Here is a 21,863-nt window from a genome sequence, read left to right as displayed (position 1 = left end):
GTGTTTTCGTATAACACAGTTGATTTTCTTGCTCAATAAGACAATTGAGTACTGAACTGCTTTGTGGCTAATGAGCGGTTATTCATTTTATGAAGCATGACTATTGTCACGGATATTAGCATCACTAAGCTATACCATCACTAAAGCGATGCTAAGGCATGCTAAGCGATATTTACGTCAATAATGAAATCATGTATACACATATATAAGGCAGCCGAGAGATGTCACACACAGATGCATTTATTTATACGCCTATGTGTGCGCGAGAGACTGTAAACTACAAACATTCACATCAATAATTCAATCATTATGTATCTAAATAAACGAATAAATAATTGCGTCTACACATATGTACCATGTACGAATACGAGCATCGGAGAGTCAATGCACTAACACATGCATATATCTGAGAAGTTTGGGAGCTACTGGACTAGTAGATTCTGGAAGCGCCTAAAAGATGTATAAAATTGTGCAATTTTAGTTATAGCTGAGAGCTCATGGACATTGCTAGCTAGTAGTTCTAGAAAAATGCGAACGAGGAAACCAAAGAGTATAAAAGGCAACAGATGTAGAGGCGCTGTAATTCAGTTTGAGTTGAGCAATCAATCAGTTATTGATTAAGCACGCGATCTGGCGGCCAATAGTAGAGTTTAATTTGAGTTATCAATCAGTTTGGTTATTAAGCCAGCGAGTAGCAAAGTATAAGTGTTATTGTGAAGTACTTTAATAAAGGCCATTTTTCCATTATTCAATATTGGAGTTATTTATTCAACAGTTTAGTGATACGAACTCAGCAGAGGATTGCAAATAAGAGGATTTGCAAGTAAATTCGTTACAATTGGTGTCAGAAGAGGAATTGTTGAGTAAATTCCGAAGATTGGGAATACAACTTGGACATGGCAAAGTTCAGTAAATTAAAGATCCAGCAACTGAAAAAGGAGTTGGAGAACCGTGGATTAAATACAACCGGCAATAAGATCGAACTTCAAGCACGGCTACGAGAGGCAATGGAATTATAAGGAATTGACGTGGAAGAGTATGTCTTTCATCTTGATGGCGATGAGACAACAAAATTGGAGGAGAAAAATGAAACACCGCAGACAATGGCGAACACAGACTTGAACATGATATTGGTTGCAATATCGGCACAAATGTCCGAAATGTCATCGCAAATATCCACCAACATGTCATCTCAACTAGAAGAACAGAAAACGTATATGTCATCACAGATGGAATCCCAAGAGACACGAATAACATCGAAGATGGAAGAACAGAAAACACACATGGCGTCACAAATTGCAGAAAAATTAAAAGAACAAGAGGCACGCATAACATTACAACTCCAAGCACAAGAAGAGCGTATCTCAACAAAGCTGGAGGCACAGGAAACAAAATTCTCATCACAGCTGGAGGCTGTTAGTGAACGACAAAATAAAGTGGAGGCCGAGATGGAGGCTTTGAAAGATCGGATTCAGGAGTTACAATTGAACCGTCCAATCACTTCAACGTCTACTCTGAAGGTAAAATCCCCAACGTTTGATGGTTCTGTTCCATTCCAGGTATTTAAGCTCCAATTTGAGAAGACGTCGGCAGCGAACAACTGGAATGCTGAAGATAAAGTTGCAGCTGTGTTCGTGGCATTGAAAGGGCCAGCAGCCGAAATCCTCCAGACGATTCCCGAAGGAGAGCGGAAAAACTATGAAGCATTGATGGCCGCTGTCGAGAGACGTTATGGAAGCGAGCATAGGAAACAGATATTCCAAATTGAGTTGCAAAACCGTCACCAAAGAGCTAATGAGACTTTACAGGAGTTTGCCTCGGATGTTGAAAGGTTGGATCATCTCGCAAATGCGGATGCACCCGTGGAATACATAGGGTAAAAATAATACGAGAGGGTAAAAATCCAGAGTTTTATAAATGGCATACGGGACGTGGAAACGAAGCGAGCTACATACGCAAACCCAAAGCTTACATTTTCTGAAACGGTATCACATGCATTGACTCAGGAAACGGCTTCACTATTGAGTAAACCAGCATACAAAGCTCATCGTGTGGAAGTGGAAAGACCAGATTGGGTAGACACAATTTTGGAAGCACTGAAGGGATCACAACATAAAAATGCCGGAGTTATTAAATGTTTCAAGTGCGGCAACCCAGGTCATATTGCACGACATTGCAGCAGCGGTCCCAATAGCTCCAACAATGTGGGTGGCCGTAAACGCAGAGCTGAAGGAGATGAGCAAATCTCCAAGTCTACTCAATTGTTAAACTAAAGCGAGTCAGCCGCAAGGGGCGACAGCTGGCTCCCTCAATTGAATGCCCCATAATCTCTATCTCACAAATTGGAAGAAGGTCAAACAATCTTACTGTCGGAGGACATGTGGATGGAAAGGAACGTTTACTGACTATAGATACGGGTGCATCTCATTCCATCATTCGAGCGGATTTAGTCAACAAGAAGGTAAGACCATTGCATGGAGCAAGATTGCGTACAGCCACTGGAGAAGACAGCACGGTTCTAGGAGAAGTATCATGTGAAGTCGCAATTGGGAACGTCACGGTAGTACACAATTTTATAGTGGCAGAGATTGTTGATGAAATCATAATTGGAGTGGACTTCTTAATCGACCAGGGCATCAAGATCGACATGCAATGCAAAACGATGCGATATAAGAACATGGATGTGCCACTTAATTTCGGCTACGAGAGAGGCTACAACAGTAAACGAGTGCTGATGGAAGAGAGTCAGCAAATACCACCAAAATCAGAAGCAGTCATCTGGGCAAAGGTTGATGGAGATTGTGGGACAAACAAATTTTGGGTTGTCGAAGCAGCAAATAAATCAGCACTGAACATACTTGTAGGAAAAACCCTGGCTATGACAAAACAAGATGGACGTATTCCGGTAAGAGTACTCAATACGTTGAAGTCACCATTCAATTTGACCAAAGGAACTATTTTGGGTAGATGCCAAGAGGCCGAAGTAGTTATTAACTGTGAACAGCTCAAGGAACACGTTTCATCTAGTAATACTGATCTTTCAAACGACATCTCGGCATGGACGCAAGGGCTAGAGGAAGCCTATCAGAGTAAGGCAAAATAACTGCTCCTAAAGTACGCGAACATCTTTGACCAGGATGGTTTCAAACCAGGCCGCACCAACGTTGTGAAACATCAAATTGACACTGGAGATGCCAGGCCGATCCGTCAAGCTCCACGTAGTATTCCACTGGCGAAGCGGGAAGTTGTGAGTCAAATCATACAAGAAATGAGCGACAGCGGCGTCATCGAACCATCAGCTAGTCCATGGAGCTCACCGGTAGTACTTGTAAAGAAGAAGGATGGAAAAATGAGGTTTTGCGTGGACTACCGGAAGTTGAATGACGTAACGAAAAAGGATAGCTACCCATTGCCAAGAATTGACGACACTCTGGACTCGCTATCTGGTACGAAATGGTTTTCCACGCTGGACTTGAAAAGCGGCTACTGGCAAGTAGAGGTGAAAGAGGAAGATAAAGAGAAAACAGCCTTCAGTGTCGGTGATGGTCTTTGGCAATTTACAGTGATGCCTTTTGGACTTTGTAATGCACCAGCTACTTTTGAGAGACTCATGGACCAGGTACTGAAAGGACTACATTGGAAAACATGCTTGGTGTACCTGGACGACATCATCGTATTGGGCAAGAATTTTGATGAACATCTTAGGAACTTGGAGGAAGTTTTCCAAAGAATAGCTGGCGCTGGTCTGAAGTTAAGTCCCAAAAAGTGTGCGGGTCATTCTTAAAAAACATGGCCAATTGGTGTCCCCAGACTTTACTATTTTATATTTTGTTTCTCCAAAAAAAAATAGAAAAATATCTGCATTTTTATAAATTATTATCGATTCTACGTAACTATATTATAAAAAAAAATAATTAATTATCTGAAAATAACTTAAAAAATATTTTCAATGTCAAAGGTTTAGCAAAAACCTGTGTCCCGAGCCAATTTATAAAAATTTAATAGTTATTTTCAGTTGAAATAAAATTGAAAAAAAATAATATTTACAATTTTTGTTATTCAGTTTGTGTATATTAATACCATATATAGAAAAGAATGATGAAAAATAATTTTTTTGTATAATTTTTATGAAGAAAATTTTTGTCCCCAGGTTTTGGTCCCCTCTGTTACGTCCACTCATTTTATTGAAAAATTTTTGTTAAACGTTATGACGCGTATATTTCTCTTATGCTTCTCCATCATAACTTAGCTAAAATCAACAAAATGTGTTTTGAACTGTTCAGTCTTGTTTAGTGCGTTGTTGAGTAAGGAACCCAATTGTATGCCGGGTACGTACCCTTATTCAGTGTCAACTCTGTTACTGTTGAAAAACGGTGAGTAAAGTGATTTTTTATTTATTTTATAATTTTTTTATAAATATTTTATGTACATTAATTAAGTGGACAAATAAATTCTCCAAAATTCGAATAAAAAGCTAAAATATGGTATTTTTGAGTTAATTTGTCCCCTCTGTTACCGGTCCACTCGTGACTTATTAAAAAGTAACAGAAGGGACTCAAAAGTAACAGAGTGTACAATTATGCTTAAATTTGCTATTTGTTTCTCAGAAAATGGGCAAGAATAAACCATTATCTGCAGCGGAAAAACAACGCCGATATAGGGAAAAAAGGAAGCTTAATAAGGAGAAAGTTGAAGAAAATAAGAAGAAAGATTTGGAAAGGTATCATAATAAAAAAAGACTTATAAGTGATATGAAAATTAGAGAGGCTAGGTTAGCAAGAAGAAAATGGCGCACAAATAAAAAAAACTATCGTGAAACTGTAAAAAAATTTAAAGCCGTCATCGATATTACACCACCATCGTCGCCTTCTACAGAGCAGGTTCGAAATGTCGTCTGTGGCCGTAAAAAAATGCGTATGGAAAAAGCAAAAGTACATAGGAAGAATATCAAATAGCAAGTCGAAGTTAATAAGTTAAAAAAAAAAGTTGAGAAATTGAAGAAGCAGAGACAGCGATCCAAAAAAGTTAATATTATCAGTTCAGCGTTAAGCCCACTTTCAAAAACCAACGAGCTAAAAAACACATGTTTGCCAAATGTACGAGGTGTTGGAGTTGAAACTGTTAAAAAAAATTTACTGAAATATGCCACACTAACTGAAGGGTTAAAAAATAGGTATGCGGAATTGCGAACAAAGAGCCAAAAAGAAGGATTTAAATCAATTTTGAGCAATAAACTTATTCGGAAATACAAGCTAAAAATGCAATTTCATCGCGATGTGTTCAATTTAACAAGAGTACGTAAGAGTTTTTCAAAAACAAAACCAAACGACGATATCTTAAGTCTGCAACGTTTTTACGAAAGAGATGACATAAGTCGCGCCACTGCTGGCAAGAAAGAAACTAGAACTAAATTAAAACAGAAATTACAAAAACGATATCTTCTTGATACCTTATAGAATATCTACAAAAAGTATAAGTCTGAAGGAGGTCGGTATTCTTATTCATATTTTGCTGCTCATCGTCCATTTTATGTGGTTTCACCAACAGTTGCATGCAAACTCCATGTAAACTTTGAATTCAAATTGTCCGCTTTGAAACAAATTAATGCAATTCATGTTAGCAATTTAAATGAATTATTAATGTCTGTAGTTTGCGATATGAACAGCAAAAGATGCATGTACAATGAATGCACCTCATGCAAAAATAAAACTTGCACTTTAAGTATTCAAAATGAATCTGAAGTAGCCTGGAAAGAATGGATTCGAAAAGAAGAGCGGTTCCAAAAAAATGAAAAAGTAACTGTTGCTATTAAAATGATACGAGTTGAGCATACCACAACAACATCGTTATTAGCAGAGAAATTTAGTTCTCAATTACAAGTTTTTAAAAAACATATATTTAATATTCGCACTCAACATAGAGCATATCGCAGCTGTATCGATCAATTAAAAACCAATGAGGCTGTATTACACGTCGACTTCAGTGAGAACTATAGTTGTAAAATGGGTCAGGAAATCCAAAGCCATCATTTTGGATCTTCGCGTAACCAGATCACACTACATACAGGGGTATTATATTTCTCATGTAAGGTGAACTTACCCCATTCTTTTTGTACACCTATCAATCTTATATTATATTTTTCAGGTGAAAATAATCCTTTTTCTTTTTGTACCATATCAGCCTGTAACGAACACAGTCCCAGCGCAATATGGGCTCATTTGATTTGATAAGAAATTCAAAAAAGGATGTTAACACAATTCATATTTTCTCAGACGGGCCCTGCACTCAGTATAGACAAAAACAAAATTTTTACCTTTTCGGAATAAAGCTTTTTGAAAATGGATTTCAGCTAGCAACGTGGAATTTTTTTGAAGCAGCTCATGGTAAAGGAGCAGCCGATGGGATTGGTGGAGTGCTAAAAATAGTTGCTGATAGAATGGTCGCACACGGAGCAGACATCATGAACAGCCAGCAGTTTTTTGAACAGGTACAAAAAGAAACAACAATAAAATTATTTCTAATTGATAAAGCGGCAACTGATTGCATCAAGAAGACACTTCCGTCCAATATACCATTACTGACAGGTACCATGCGTCTCCACCAACTTATGACTAAAATTCAGGGTACTGTTTTATATCGTGATGTTTGTTGCTTTTGTAGCAACATTCCACGAGGATTTTGTAGCTGTTTTGAAAGCAAAGTATATAAAACTAATTTAATCAGAATAGAAGAAGGAAAAACTACTCAAAAAAAATTATTTTATAAAGAAGTCTATAACCCGTCGTCGTCAGAAGATGAAAGTGAAAAAGAAAATACGGATATTGAAAATAAGAATGGAATTATGAATGGGACATTTTTACTAATTCAAGTGTTAGGAAAAAGTATAACTTATAGATACGTTTGTATAGCACAAACGTGTGTTGATGAAGATGGTTATATCAAGGTAATTTTTCTACGTTCGAATGACAGCACAAGTGCAAAATTCAGGATTCAAGAAAATGACATTTCGTATATAAAAAAAGAAGCAGTAATTAAAATCCTGGAAAATGCGAACATAAAATTGAAAGGTGGTCGAATTTACTACAATTTCAACCATACAATAGATATATTAGAAGCACAAAATTAATAATCTACTTTGTAAAAAAAGTGATGGTAATAGCGGATACTTAAATAGTACAGTGCCTCAGTAACAGTGTCTGCTCTGTTACGTTAAGTCGCCTCTGTTACCATCTACTTTTCTTTAATTAAGAAATAAGGCTAAGTCATTAGATTTATTATATGAGTGTAATTTAATAAGGTACACTGGCCTAAAGTCATTAAAAATAATTAACCAGTATTAAACTATTTAATATTTTATTTATCATTAACTTAGTTCACCAAAATGAAATTTGAATTAATATGGGTGACATTATGTGTTATTTTTTGTTATTTTTATATTTTTTATATAATAAATTAAAATGAATTATCTTTAATGGGGAAAAACAATAAAAAGAATTTAATTTTCAATTGTTGATGTTTTTTTATTTCGTATTTAATTTAGGTAACAGAGTGGACGAAAGTGCATTGGTTTCTTCATGTTTTTATCTGTAAAAATTCCATAAATTAAAAAAAAAATACTGCTGGTTATGGATTCCTATTGTTGATACCATCCGTAACCACATGAGGCCAATTATAAACATATTTTGCCAACTTAATTTTTAAAAATTACAAAATTCAGAATGGTCATGTTTTTTAAGAACGACCCGTGCGCTGTTTAAAAAGGAAGTAAATTATTTGGGTCACAAGGTAACGACAGAGCGCATCTGCACTGCGAACGAAAAGATAGAGGCAGTAAAGGATTGGCCAAGACCACAGAACCTACATGAATTAAGAAGTTTCCTTGGGCTGTGCACATATTACCGCCGATTTGTACCAAATTTTTCCAGCGTATCCCATAGCCTCCATGAGTTTACAAGAAAAAATAAAGCTTTTGAATGGAAGAAGGAGCAAGAAGTGGCTTTCCAAACATTGAAGGAGCGTTTGTGCACTGCCCCAATGTTAGCATATCCGATTCCAGGAACAACATTTATTCTAGATACAGATGCGAGTGGATATGCTATAGGAGGCGTTTTATCACAACTGGTCGATGGACAGGAGAAGGTAGTTGCATATTACAGCCGTTCGATTGGAAAACCAGAGAGGAACTACTGTGTTACGCGGAGAGAGCTGTTGGCATTGGTAGAGTGCATTAAACATTTTCACAAATACCTCTACGGCCAGCGATTACGTGTCAGGACAGATCACGCAGCGTTGAAATGGCTTCTGCAGTTCCGTAATCCGGAAGGACAATTGGCACGGTGGATCGAGCGACTACAAAGCTATGACTTTTCCATTGAGCATCGAAAAGGTAGTACCCATGGAAATGCCGATGCAATGTCACGAAGGCCATGTAGTTTGGAATGCAAGCACTGTGCAAAGGCAGAGGCTAAAGAAGACGTTATAGATGTCCGGCTAATGACTATAACGTGTAGGGATGAATGGGACAAGGAACAACTAAGAAAGTGTCAGCTAAAAGACACATATCTGTCACATGTTATGCAAGGGCTCGAACGAAACGAAAGACCAAGCAGAGAGGAGATGTCAGCAGGGAGTCCCATTGCGAAGTCATATTGGGCACAGTGGAACAGTTTAGAATTGATATCCGGTTGCTTGCATCGAGTATGGGAGAGTGAGGATGGTCAATGCAAGAAGAAACTGATAGTTGTTCCCAGAAAGAGGATTCCTGACGTGCTCAGCGAGCTGCACAATGGTCCAAGTGGAGGTCATCTTGGAATCACGAAGACACTCGAGACAATTAAGCAGAGATTCTATTGGGTTGGTTGCCGTCAGTCGGTCACCGAGTGGATTGCCAATTGCGAGGTATGCAACAGAGCGAAAGGGCCCAAAACCCGAAGTCATGGCCAGATGAAGCAGTATATTTCAGGTGCACCATTTGAAAGGATCGCCATGGATGTCGCAGGTCCATTTCCTACTAGCAACCGCGGAAACAAATACGTACTGGTGGTTATGAATTATTTCAGTAAATGGCCAGAGGTATACCCAATCCCAAACCAAGAAGCAGAAACAGTAGCAGAAGTGGTTAAAAACGAATGGGTTGCAAGGTATGGTGTACCAATGGAGTTACATTCTGACCAAGGCAGGAATTTTGAATCAGCTGTGTTCCAAGAAATGTGCAAGAAGTTGGGCATTCGAAAAACACGGACAACTGCATTGCATCCTCAGTCCGATGGTTTGGTGGAACGTTTCAATAGAACATTGGAGGAGCATTTAAGGAAAGTAGTAGACAAGTACCATAAGGACTGGGATAAACACATATCATTATTCTTGATGGCCTACCGATCGGCAGTACATGACACAACGGGCCAAACTCCCGCAAAGGTAATTTTTGGCAATGACCTTCGACTGCGAGCTGATTTGAAGTATGGGATAGATGCCGATGCGGAGAGGAATGTCAAGAAATCCACTGGTGTCTTGGAAGAAGAGCTGAGAGAGATACACGATCTGGCAACGCAACGAGCAAAGATTATGAGTGACAAAATGAAAGCAAGGTACGATAAAGCAATTGATTCGGAAGGGTTTCAGGAAGTAGATTTGGTGCTGCTATACAACCCACAACGAAAGAAAGGTTTGTCCCCGAAATTGCAGAGTAACTGGGAAGGCCAATACAAAGTTGTAAAACGGATCAACGATGTAGTATATTAGTATATTTTTTATATAATAAATTAAAATGAATTATCTTTCCTGGGGAAAAACAATAAAAAGAATTTAATTTTCAATTGTTGATGTTTTTTTATTTCGTATTTAATTTAGGTAACAGAGTGGATGAAAGTGCATTGGTTTCTTCATGTTTTTATCTGTAAAAACTCCATAAATTAAAAAAAAATACTGCTGGTTATGGATTCCTATTGTTGATACCATCCGTAACCACATGAGGCCAATTATAAACATATTTGGCCAACTTAATTTTTAAAAATTACAAAATTCAGAATGGTCATGTTTTTTAAGAACGACCCGTGCGCTGTTTAAAAAGGAAGTAAATTATTTGGGTCACAAGGTAACGACAGAGGGCATCTGCACTGCGAACGAAAAGATAGAGGCAGTAAAGGATTGGCCAAGACCACAGAACCTACATGAATTAAGAAGTTTCCTTGGGCTGTGCACATATTACCGCCGATTTGTACCAAATTTTTCCAGCGTATCCCATAGCCTCCATGAGTTTACAAGAAAAAATAAAGCTTTTGAATGGAAGAAGGAGCAAGAAGTGGCTTTCCAAACATTGAAGGAGCGTTTGTGCACTGCCCTAATGTTAGCATATCCGATTCCAGGAACAACATTTATTCTAGATACAGATGCGAGTGGATATGCTATAGGAGGCGTTTTATCACAACTGGTCGATGGACAGGAGAAGGTAGTTGCATATTACAGCCGTTCGATTGGAAAACCAGAGAGGAACTACTGTGTTACGCGGAGAGAGCTGTTGGCATTGGTAGAGTGCATTAAACATTTTCACAAATACCTCTACGGCCAGCGATTCCGTGTCAGGACAGATCACGCAGCGTTGAATGGCTTCTGCAGTTCCGTAATCCGGAAGGACAATTGGCACGGTGGATCGAGCGACTACAAAGCTATGACTTTTCCATTGAGCATCGAAAAGGTAGTACCCATGGAAATGCCGATGCAATGTCACGAAGGCCATGTAGTTTGGAATGCAAGCACTGTTCAAAGGCAGAGGCTAAAGAAGACGTTATAGATGTCCGGCTAATGACTATAACGTGTAGGGATGAATGGGACAAGGAACAACTAAGAAAGTGTCAGCTAAAAGACACAGATCTGTCACATGTTATGCAAGGGCTCGAACGAAACGAAAGACCAAGCAGAGAGGAGATGTCAGCAGAGAGTCCCATTGCGAAGTCATATTGGGCACAGTGGAACAGTTTAGAATTGATATCCGGTTGCTTGCATCGAGTATGGGAGAGTGAGGATGGTCAATGCAAGAAGAAACTGATAGTTGTTCCCAGAAAGAGGATTCCTGACGTGCCCAGCGAGCTGCACAATGGTCCAAGTGGAGGTCATCTTGGAATCACGAAGACACTCGAGAAAATTAAGCAGAGATTCTATTGGGTTGGTTGCCGTCAGTCGGTCACCGAGTGGATTGCCAATTGCGAGGTATGCAACAGAGCGAAAGGGCCCAAAACCCGAAGTCATGGCCAGATGAAGCAGTATATTTCAGGTGCACCATTTGAAAGGATCGCCATGGATGTCGCAGGTCCATTTCCTACTAGCAACCGCGGAAACAAATACGTACTGGTGGTTATGAATTATTTCAGTAAATGGCCAGAGGTATACCCAATCCCAAACCAAGAAGCAGAAACAGTAGCAGAAGTGGTTAAAAACGAATGGGTTGCAAGGTATGGTGTGCCAATGGAGTTACATTCTGACCAAGGCAGGAATTTTGAATCAGCTGTGTTCCAAGAAATGTGCAAGAAGTTGGGCATTCGAAAAACACGGACAACTGCATTGCATCCTCAGTTCGATGGTTTGGTGGAACGTTTCAATAGAACATTGGAGGAGCATTTAAGGAAAGTAGTAGACAAGTACCATAAGGACTGGGATACACACATATCATTATTCTTGATGGCCTACCGATCGGCAGTACATGACACAACGGGCCAAACTCCCGCAAAGGTAATTTTTGGCAATGACCTTCGACTACGAGCAGCGGAGAGTCAATGCACTAACACATGCATATATCTGAGAAGTGTGAGAGCTACTGGACTAGTAGATTCTGGAAGCGCCTAAAAGATGTATAAAATTGTGCAAATTTAGTTATAGATGAGAGCTCATGGACATTGCTAGTAGATTCTAGAAAAATGCGAACAAGGAAACCAAAGAGTATAAAAGGCAACAGATGTAGAGGCGCTGTAATTCAGTTTGAGTTGGGCAATCAATCAGTTATTGATTAAGCACGCGATCTGGCGGCCAATAGTAGAGTTTAATTTGAGTTATCAATCAGTTTGGTTATTAAGCCAGCGAGTAGCAAAGTATAAGTGTTATTGTGAAGTACTTTAATAAAGGCCATTTTTCCATTATTCAATATTGGAATTATTTATTCAACAGTTTAGTGATACGAACTCAGCAGAGGATTGCAAATAAGAGGATTTGCAAGTAAATTCCTTACACTATGTAAAGGTGTGTTCGTGCATATAAGTGCTTGACGTTCTTTGTTTGCATACGCACTAATAATCATTTTTTGGTTAGTCCACTAATAACCTTAAAAGATGAATAATTGCAGCTCTCTGGAATATACCGGCACTGCCCATTCCGTGATCGAAGTGTGAGTGCTGTCTGCTGGCTCTTCTAAACCATCTCCCGATGGGAAATGTGTATAGAAAAGCGCCTCAAGGGATTCCTCACTATTACGTGACCATCCCCAATTCTCTTCCTTTATTAGTCCCTAAACTATGTTTCCCCTTGCTAGGAATTTTTTCAACGGTGCTGTTTCGCTGGAGCACTCTATTTCCGTACAGAAACTTTTCCATGAGATTCTCTTCGCCCAAGAAATTTCACGCTTGTAGATCCTCAGTAGATCCCTGTACTCGTCCCGACACCCCTCGCTTTCCGCGGTCTTTGCTAGCTTAAACATTTCTTTTACCTGTCTTCTTAGAAGACTCAGCTCCACCATGGCGGCTTTGCTTTTCCTCTGAATCTTCTTAGACGGCAAGCTTTATTATACGCAGTCATAAGCGTCCTTGTTAGGAATTCATTAGACTCCTCCAGTTTGGTTGTCCCAGTTTTGTTTCTACATGTTTCTGGAATTTAGTCCAGGTCGTTGACCTAGGGTTTCTAAAGTGTCCTTCCTTCTTTACCCTCTTCAGGGGGATGCTCCCTCGTTCGTAACTGCTCCTCCCCATGCATTGAGGTGCGCATTTGCATCCGCGCCTATGACCAACCGCCCTTTGCGCCCTTAGTCCTGTACTTCCGCAGCAGAATAAAAACTGAATGAATATAACCGTTTAAAAAACAAGCACCGCAGGTTGTTGAATAAAAAACTACCGTTTTCCTTTTTCATTCGTTAGTGTTATTAACATCACGGAAAGTAAAAAAATAACTTATTAATTTATACAACAATGCCCAAATCTAAATAAATTAAAATAATGGTTTGTGGCTGCATACATATTAACGTGTGTAGTTATATAAGCATATGTTGTGAAGGTGTAAATATTGATGTTATTACCATAGTAACTTAATCACAAACTACTTATAAATGGTTTATAACAACCAAACTGATTAATTTTCGTTGGGAAGCGCTCAGAAAACATGTATGCCAAATTTCAGAGGTCAAACTTCTTTAGTTTCCGAACAAAATGAAATTTACCCTTCATGTATAGCCCTTTTATATTTACATCATTTTGTTTTTTATTTTATTTTAAATTTATTTCTTTGCTATTGTTTTATTTAATTTCATTTTATTTGTATTATTTTGTTTTATTCTACCTTTGTTATATTTTATATTTATTATTTTGTGCTATATTACAATGTTTGTTTCCATTTTATTCTAATTTGAGCATATAAATGTTTATAGTAAGTTATAAATGGTAACAAAAAATTAAATACAACCCGCGGGCGTTAGTTCCCAAAAAAAGAAATAACGGCGCGAGCTTCGACTTTACAATGCACAATACGAAACACAAATTTATAAATACTTCGCTGAGCTCGAATTGTTTTTGTGTTATGTATTTGTGTGGCACAATATTACACAAAACTCTAAGTGTGCATTTAAATGCACAAAACATGCAACTTAGTGGGCAAGCACAGATGCACGCACAATTCGAAGGAGTTTTGTGGTTCACTACGCTGGCAGTCGGGCGAAAATTCCAGTTTGGATGCCTTATTTCTTTGGCGATTTGGTTGCAATTTGGTACATAGATAGCTTTAGGCTATGATTAACATTTGGAGAACTTTTTTTCCGGAAAGTGAACCAGGGATCGACCTATCCCAAAAAAATTATTTTTTGACCGCTTTGCTTGAAATTTGGTACATTTGTACCTAGCTTATGACTTGGGTTAATAATAAGAAAATTTTTTTCCATGAAGTGGTTCAGGGGCAAATATATTTATTGAGCGGTTTGCATGCTACGTACATACTTAGTTTTTTTCTTAGGTTTGAATATGGAGAAGTTCTTTTTATCGAAAGATTTGCTTGAAATTTTGTTCGTGGAAATCTTATGGCTTGGGTTAATAAGAAAGTAACTTTGTTTCAGGTAAGGGAACCAGAACCGACCTCGCCCAAAAAAATGTTTTTTTTTACCGCTTTGCTTGAAATTTGGTACATTTGTACCTAGCTTATGACTTGGGTTAATAATAAGAAAATTTTTTTCCATGAAGTGGTTCAGGGGCAAATATATTTATTGAGCGGTTTGCATGCTACGTACATACTTAGTTTTTTTCTTAGGTTTGAATATGGAGAAGTTTTTTTTTATCGAAAGATATGCTTGAAATTTTGTTCGTGGAAATCTTATGGCTTGGGTTAATAAGAAAGTAACTTTGTTTCAGGTAAGGGAACCAGAACCGACCTCGCCCAAAAAAATGTTTTTATTGGGCGGTTTGCTTGATAAATACGTAGTTTGTGGCTTGGGTTGATAATGAGGAAATTTTTTTCCGGGAAGTTGACCAGGACCGACCTATCCAAAAAAAAAAATATTTATTGAGCGACTTGCTTGAAATTTGGTACATAGGTAACAGGTTTATTTATTGAGGGATTTGTTTGAAATTTGGCTCATAGGTAGCTTTTCGCCTATTTTAATATTTTTATACTCAACCGAGCAGAGCTCACACAGTATATTAATTTTGTTCGCATAAAATCAAAATGATCTGGGTGAAAAAAGAAATTCATTCAGCTATGTCCGTCGGTCCGTAAACACGATAACTTGAGTAAATTTTGAGGTATCTTGATGAAATTTGGTATGTAGGTTTCTGGGCACTCATCTCAGATCACCATTTAAAATGAACGAAATCGGACTACAACCACGCCCACTTTTTCGATATCGAAAATTTGGAAAACCCGATAAAGTTCGATAATTCATTACCAAAGACGGATAAAGCAATGAAACTTGGTAGGTGAGTTGACCTCATGACTCAAAATAGAAAATTAGTAAAATTTTGGACAATGGGCGTGGCACCGGCCACTTTTAAAAGAAGGTAATTTAAAAGTTTTGCAAGCTGTAGTGTGGCAGTCGTTGAATATATTATGATGAAATTTTTCAGGAACGTTACTCCTATTACTAAATAGAAATTAGCAAAATCGGGGGACGAACACGCCCACTTTTTAAAAAAAATTTTTTTAGAGTCAAATTTTAGGAAAAAATTTAATACCTTTACAGTATATAAGTAAATTATGTCAACATTCATCTCCAGTAATGATATAAAAAAAATGTAAGGCGCGATAACCTCCGAAGAAATCTAAGGCCGATGGTATGGTGCAACAAAATAAAAAATAAAAGATAATTTCAAAATGGGCGTGGCTCCGCCCTTTTTCATTTAATTCGTCTAGAATACTTTTAATGCCATAAGTCGAACAAAAATTTACCAATCCCTGTGAAATAATAGGTAGGGGCATAGATTCTATGGAGATAACTGTTTTCTGTGAAAATAGGCGAAATCGGTTAAAGCCACCCCCAGTTTTTATACACAGTCGACGGTCTGTCCCTCCGCTCGGCTCGGCCGTTAACCCGATAACTTGAGCAAAAATCGATATATCTTTACTAAACTTATACGGCCCATACATGATACAAAAACCATGCGCAAATATAAAACGACGAAATTGGTGCAAATGAAAATTTTGACATACACGGCACAAAAACACTGCGCAATATTCATTTTTAAAGTAGCGCAACAAATGAAACATGTGTTTTATTTCTATAAAAAAGGCACTAACTGTATAAAAAATCACTATTTATTTTCCACTGTGCTGGTAATTCACGGTATAAGTCGAAAAACTTGCACCAGAAGCGTTTATTTTCCATTGTACTTATAAAATATATATTTTAATTGAAAGATCAGCTCAACTCATTGCAGCACTGCGCAATATTCATTTTTCCACTAGCGCAACAAATGAAACATGTGTTCTAATTGTATAAAAAATTATTTTGTATTATTAAATTTGTGTGAATTCCTGTTCAAGGTAGAGATGGTCCTTACGCCTTCGATATTAACATTTTTTAACAATAATTACTGATGTTATATTATCAGGAACCACAGGTAAACTGTGTAAGATTCACCATACACGAAGAAAAAAGCATGTGCAATATTTGCAGACATGTGTAAATATCAAAATCGTTTTGATTTTAGCGCAGTTCTCTGCGCAAATAGCGCAACCAGTGCACACACCGGTCAAATCCTTGTGCAAATTGGTAATTGGCACAAGGATACTTGAGCCGTGTAATTGGCGTCTTAGTTCACGTACTTATCTGAACTTACTTTATCTTGGTATAAAAAATGGCCGAAATCCGACTATGACCATGCCCACTTTTTCGATGTCGAAAATTTCGAAAAATGAAACAAATGCCCTAATTCTATACCAAATATGAAAAAAGAGATGAGACATGGTAATTGGATTGTTTTATTGACGCAAAATATAACTTTAGAAAAACTTTTTAAATGGGTGTGACACCTACGATATTAAATAGAAGAAAATGAAAAAGTTCTGCAGGGCGAAATCAAAAGCCCTTGGAATCTTGGCAGGAATACTTTTCATGGTATTACCTATATAAATAAATTAGCGGTACCCGACAGATGATCTTCTGGGTCACCCTGGTCCACATTTTGGTCAATATTTCGAAAACGCTTTCACATATACAACTAAGGGCCACTCTCTTTTAAAACCCTCATTAATACCTTTAATTTGGCACCCATATCGTACAAACTCATTATAGGGTCACCCCTGGTCCACCTTTATGGCGATATCTCGAAAAGGCGTCCACCTATGGAACTAAGGCCCATTCCCTTTTAAATACTCATTATATTTGATACCCATATCGTACAAACACATTCTAGAGTCAACCCTGGTCCACCTTTATGGCGATATCTCGAAAAGGCGTCCACCTATAGAACTAAGACCCAGTCCCTTCCTTTTAAAATACTCTTTAATACCTTCCATTTGATACCCATGTCATACAAACACGCTCCAGGGTTACCCTAGGTTAATTTTCCAAAATGGTGATTTTCCCTTATTTTGTCTCCAAAGCTGTTAGCTGAGTATGCAATGTTCGGTTACATCCGAACTTAGACTTCCTTACTTGTTATATTTTGGCTTTAATGAGTTTTTTTGGTATTAACTTGCTTTTCTTATTTAAAAAACTAGGAACATTTTTGTTATGTGTATTTAAATAAGAGGGTTTGCCATCATTCACTTGGTCCACGGAGGCGTTGAATCTAATCCCGGATCTAGATTCTGATAGCGCTGCGTCAGTGGGAGAAAGATAAATGTACATACTTAGCACGGCCACACTCGTGCCTATGCCTCTCGAAGGTGATGTTATTGCCTAACCCCTGATTATCGTTGTCGAACCGATTTCTTTAAAGCATTATAGATCCTTGCTGTTTACGCCCAAGGGGGAATTACAGCCGTGTTTCAGCGGAAATATGCTCAGTTAACGTCTATTAATAGTCATGACTCATAACTCTCGCAGCAAGGTTTGCCAGATAGCCAGACAAACTTCGGGCTATTGCTTGCGCCGAAGGGCGCCTCCAGTATTTATAGCTGTGTTTAAGAGCTACAAGCCCCAAAATTCAAACAGGAACAATTCTGAACGTTAATGCCGGTCTTGCTTCTCCACTCATTTTCCGGCTTAAGCATTTGTCTGAGACAAGATAATAAGCTTATGGTTCCTCATTTCTTCGATGAATGATTACATGCCTAAATTTATGGTTGCAGCACAGATATCTGGAGATATTATATAAAGAAATATGAATAGTGAAAAGAATAATAAAAATTTAAAAATAAATTCACTTCAATATGGCTTACAAGGGATAATAAAAACATTTTTTGACGGTTTCATTGTGATCTGGACACCGCGCTTATGCCTTGAAATTCTTTTCAATGCCTTTTTTTCGGGAGTGGGATTTGAACCCGCACTCCTGCGACGATCGATTTATTGACAAAAACTCTCGATCAAAGCCACGTCATGACGCCTGGTCCGTCTTTGTAATTTTTCGTAAATTCAAAACGATAGTTTTCTAGATGTGCACCTGTTTGCTTACACATCGAACTTCACGAGTACTTGATACTCACGCATTTTTTCTAGATGTGCACCTACTTGCTTACACATCGAACTTCACGAGTACTTGATACTCACGCATTTTTTTTATCATTTTACTTTTTATTATATTTTCCTTCCTTATTTTCAGAATACTTCAACACGAAAAGTATGGGTACTATGTTTCACAACATTTCATCTAGTAAAATCGGAGAGCCTTGTGTTAAGTTGTTCGAGGGGTATTCGGCTGAGCTGTTGATGTTCACCTCCATTACGTGTATTATTTTTATGATAGTGGGTATACCTGGAAATATGCTTACAATAATTGCGCTTGCACGAGGAAAACACGTAAGCAACTTCAGTGTTTTTTGCATACATATCGACCTATCCTAACAAAAAGATCGTACATCTATACACAAGTAGGCAAGTTGAAAGGTGTTGCCCATTTTTTATCCCTAACTACATATATTTCTATGGTATAAACATTTGTACATGCATATGCAGATAGGTGTCAAGAAACAGTGCAAAATAAAAATAAAGAAGTTAAATATAAGGCTAAAATATCAATTTAAATATGATACCACTGAAAATGCCAAACACGTATTCAAATCATTGTGAATGATGACTAAGTGTGATATCTTATCAGTCAACTGCCTGACAGGATGTTCAATATGGCAACTTTTTAGCGTTTTGACAGGGTTCTCAATATGGCGGCACCTATCTTCAGCGGGTGATAGAAAGAGATACAGAATGAGCCAGCGATAGTTAATTACAAATCAGGTGATCCAATCACTTTGGAATTTTGACGTCTATGCAAAAGATATCACACTTAGTTATCATTCACAATGATTCAAATTATGATTACATTGAACGTAGCGGCTACAGGCCAAAACTATAATAAACAAAGCTTGATACTAACTGTAGCCAAGCATTGGCTACTTGATTTCTTTAATCTATAGCAAAAAGAAGCAGAAATATACAAAAAACAGTATTATTTAAAAAAATTAAAAGGATACTGGATACTAGGGTGCAATATTTATTATAAATGTTATTATTACTGTTGTTTATGTAGCACTTTAATTTTAAACACTTTATTATTTATTGATAAAATAATTGAGTTAATTTTTCTTTTGGAAAATTTTGTATTTAAACTCAGTTAAGAAAATAACTTTCTTGATGAAAATTATTAGAAGTCGCGAGGATTAATCGTAAAATAAAAGATCTTTATTGAACAAATCGAAGAACAGGAATGACAAAAATTAAAAAGCTATTAATTTTTCTTGTCATTGAAAATATTGTGAAAATGTAAATGAGTATATGTATGTCCTGTTGCTACATTAGACATTCAAGTGTATTTCCTGCACAGTATACTTCAACACTCCTTTTCAACGGAAACATACCTCATTCTTATATAAAAATTATTATGCAATGAAATAAAGGGTTAATATAAACCCTTTTGCTTTGTAAATTTATAATGCTTAATTTTCTACAAATTTTTCGTAAGGATATCTGAAATCATCTCATTAGTACAAACATAATTCAAAGCAATTTCATTACTTCTAAATAAGTTTCTCTGCTTTTTCGACTCCCACGAGATAACACTCCCGGCTGCAATAAATATACATCCAGTGTACGATTTTCTGTCATTTGTGTCTCCGTATCTGTATCAACAAAACATTCAACGGATTTTCCTGTTTTAAAATAATGCAACTTCACATCAATCGTGCCCTTTAAATATCGTAGAATTCTTTTTGCAGCAACTCTGTGTTCAATATCATTGTTGCATTGTGTGCCAACTTACTAAATGAATATAAAATATCTGGCCGCGTAGATACTCCTCGTGTTCCAATGGTACATGAACCAGATACGGATAGAGATTTAACATGCAAATGCATGGTTCACATCGTTTTTGGAACACGAGGATTGCAAGATACATTAATCTTGAAACACAATGCCTTGACGCCGCGAAAGGTGAACACGATGAAAGCGAAGAGCGAAATTTACGCGACGTCATTTTGCGACGATAGATTTATTTCTATCGTCGCCGCCGGGCGATGACGACAAACATCCCAAGGGTTGCTGCTGTTCTTTTTTTAAGTATAAAGAAGTAACAACGGGAATATATATACCACAGACTTCATACCTTTCATGAATGGGGCTGAACAATAATCTTATCTCGTTCGTAATCTCCGAATAATCGGATGTATAAGATAAGAAATATATAGTGAACAGATCTACATACCTAAACGATTTTTAAGATAAATATAAAATAAAAAACAGGTACGTACTTTGTGTGAGGATGCAAAGTTTCAGGTTATTTGTGGTCTGCGTGTAAAAACTATGACTACGAATCACGTATTTCAACAATATATGACGTAAACGTAACTATTTGATGAAATTTGATGAATTTTGAAGCTTCTAGCCGTAAAAAAAGGCCAAAAATTACAGTTTATATGGGGTATATAATATATATACCACCGATCTCTATGACTTTTTCAGACAAGAATATATGCTATATACGTGAGCATTTGGTGAAATTTGAAGCTTCTAGCTGTTAAAATGGGGCAGAAATTGCGCAAAGTTTCTTATCTGAACAATCGGTTGTATGAGATATATGCTATATATACCACCGATCTCAATGATTTTTTCAGACAACAATATATGCTATAAACGTAAGCATTTGGTGAAATGTGAAGCTTCTAGCTGTTAAAATGGGTCCGAAATCGCAAAAAAAAAAAATATATATACTATATATACCATCATATATATATTATATATATCACAGATCTCTATAACTTTTTGACACAACAATATATACTATATACGTAAGCAATCGGTGAAATTTGAAGCTTATAGCTGTTAAAATGGGGTACAAATTGCGAAAAGTTTCTTATCTGAACAATCGGTTGTATGAGATATATATTATATATACCACAGGTCTCTATGATTTTTTGAGACAACCATATATGCTATACACGTAAGCATTTGGTGAAATTTGAACATATCTAAACGATTTTTAAGATAAATATAAAATAAACAAGTAAGGAAGGCTAAGTTCGGGTGTAACCGAACATTACATACTCAGTTGAGAGCTATGGAGACAAAATAAGGGAAAATCACTATGTAGGAAAATGTATCTAGGGTAACCCTGGAATGTGTTTGTATTAGAGATATACACCGCCGATAAACGCCGCCGCCGCCGATTTTAGTCGTTTTTGCCCGCCGCCGCCGACTGTCAAAAATATTGGCGGCGGCGGCGACGGCGGCGTCCAGCGCGGTATATATTTTCTACTCATTTAAGACTGTTTAGGCCATTTATGTTCCTGTCGAAAATTTGTTGGATATGGTCGAAAGTGGTATCAACGGATGCGCATCACTGCCAGTTACAGGAAACTAATTGCGAAATTTAACTCTTTCTAACTGTTCATAAGTTATTAAAAAAGGCGCTTTCGATGTCAGCTTAACACGGATTTTGCATCACCAAATTCACCAAGTTATTAAAACAAAACACTAAAAGAAAAGTTTTATAATAAAATTATATGCTCACTTTGCATATTTTTTTCCAAAAAAT

General features: G+C 37.2%; 1 protein-coding gene across 4 annotated transcripts in view; it reads left to right on the top strand.

Moving 5' to 3' along the window:
- The window catches only part of LOC137250136 (G-protein coupled receptor moody), a 173,595-nt gene that overhangs the window by 50,185 nt on the left and 101,547 nt on the right, over positions 1-21,863 (top strand). For 2 of the 4 annotated variants that reach the window (XM_067782464.1, XM_067782465.1), the window contains exon 2: positions 18,444-18,640. The exons of 1 other annotated variant lie outside the window; for it this stretch is intronic. In XM_067782464.1, coding sequence (XP_067638565.1) covers positions 18,444-18,640 — 197 coding nt within the window. Of the gene's footprint in view, positions 1-6,396; positions 6,488-18,443; positions 18,641-21,863 lie in introns of those variants that run through there. One more of the 4 variants, XM_067782466.1, reaches the window with a different exon arrangement.

Source organism: Eurosta solidaginis, chromosome 4, assembly GCF_040869045.1.
Source record: "Eurosta solidaginis isolate ZX-2024a chromosome 4, ASM4086904v1, whole genome shotgun sequence".
NCBI lineage: Eukaryota > Metazoa > Arthropoda > Insecta > Diptera > Tephritidae > Eurosta > Eurosta solidaginis.
Note: the sequence above shows the minus strand (reverse complement) of the source record. Positions and strands in the feature narration are given on the sequence as shown.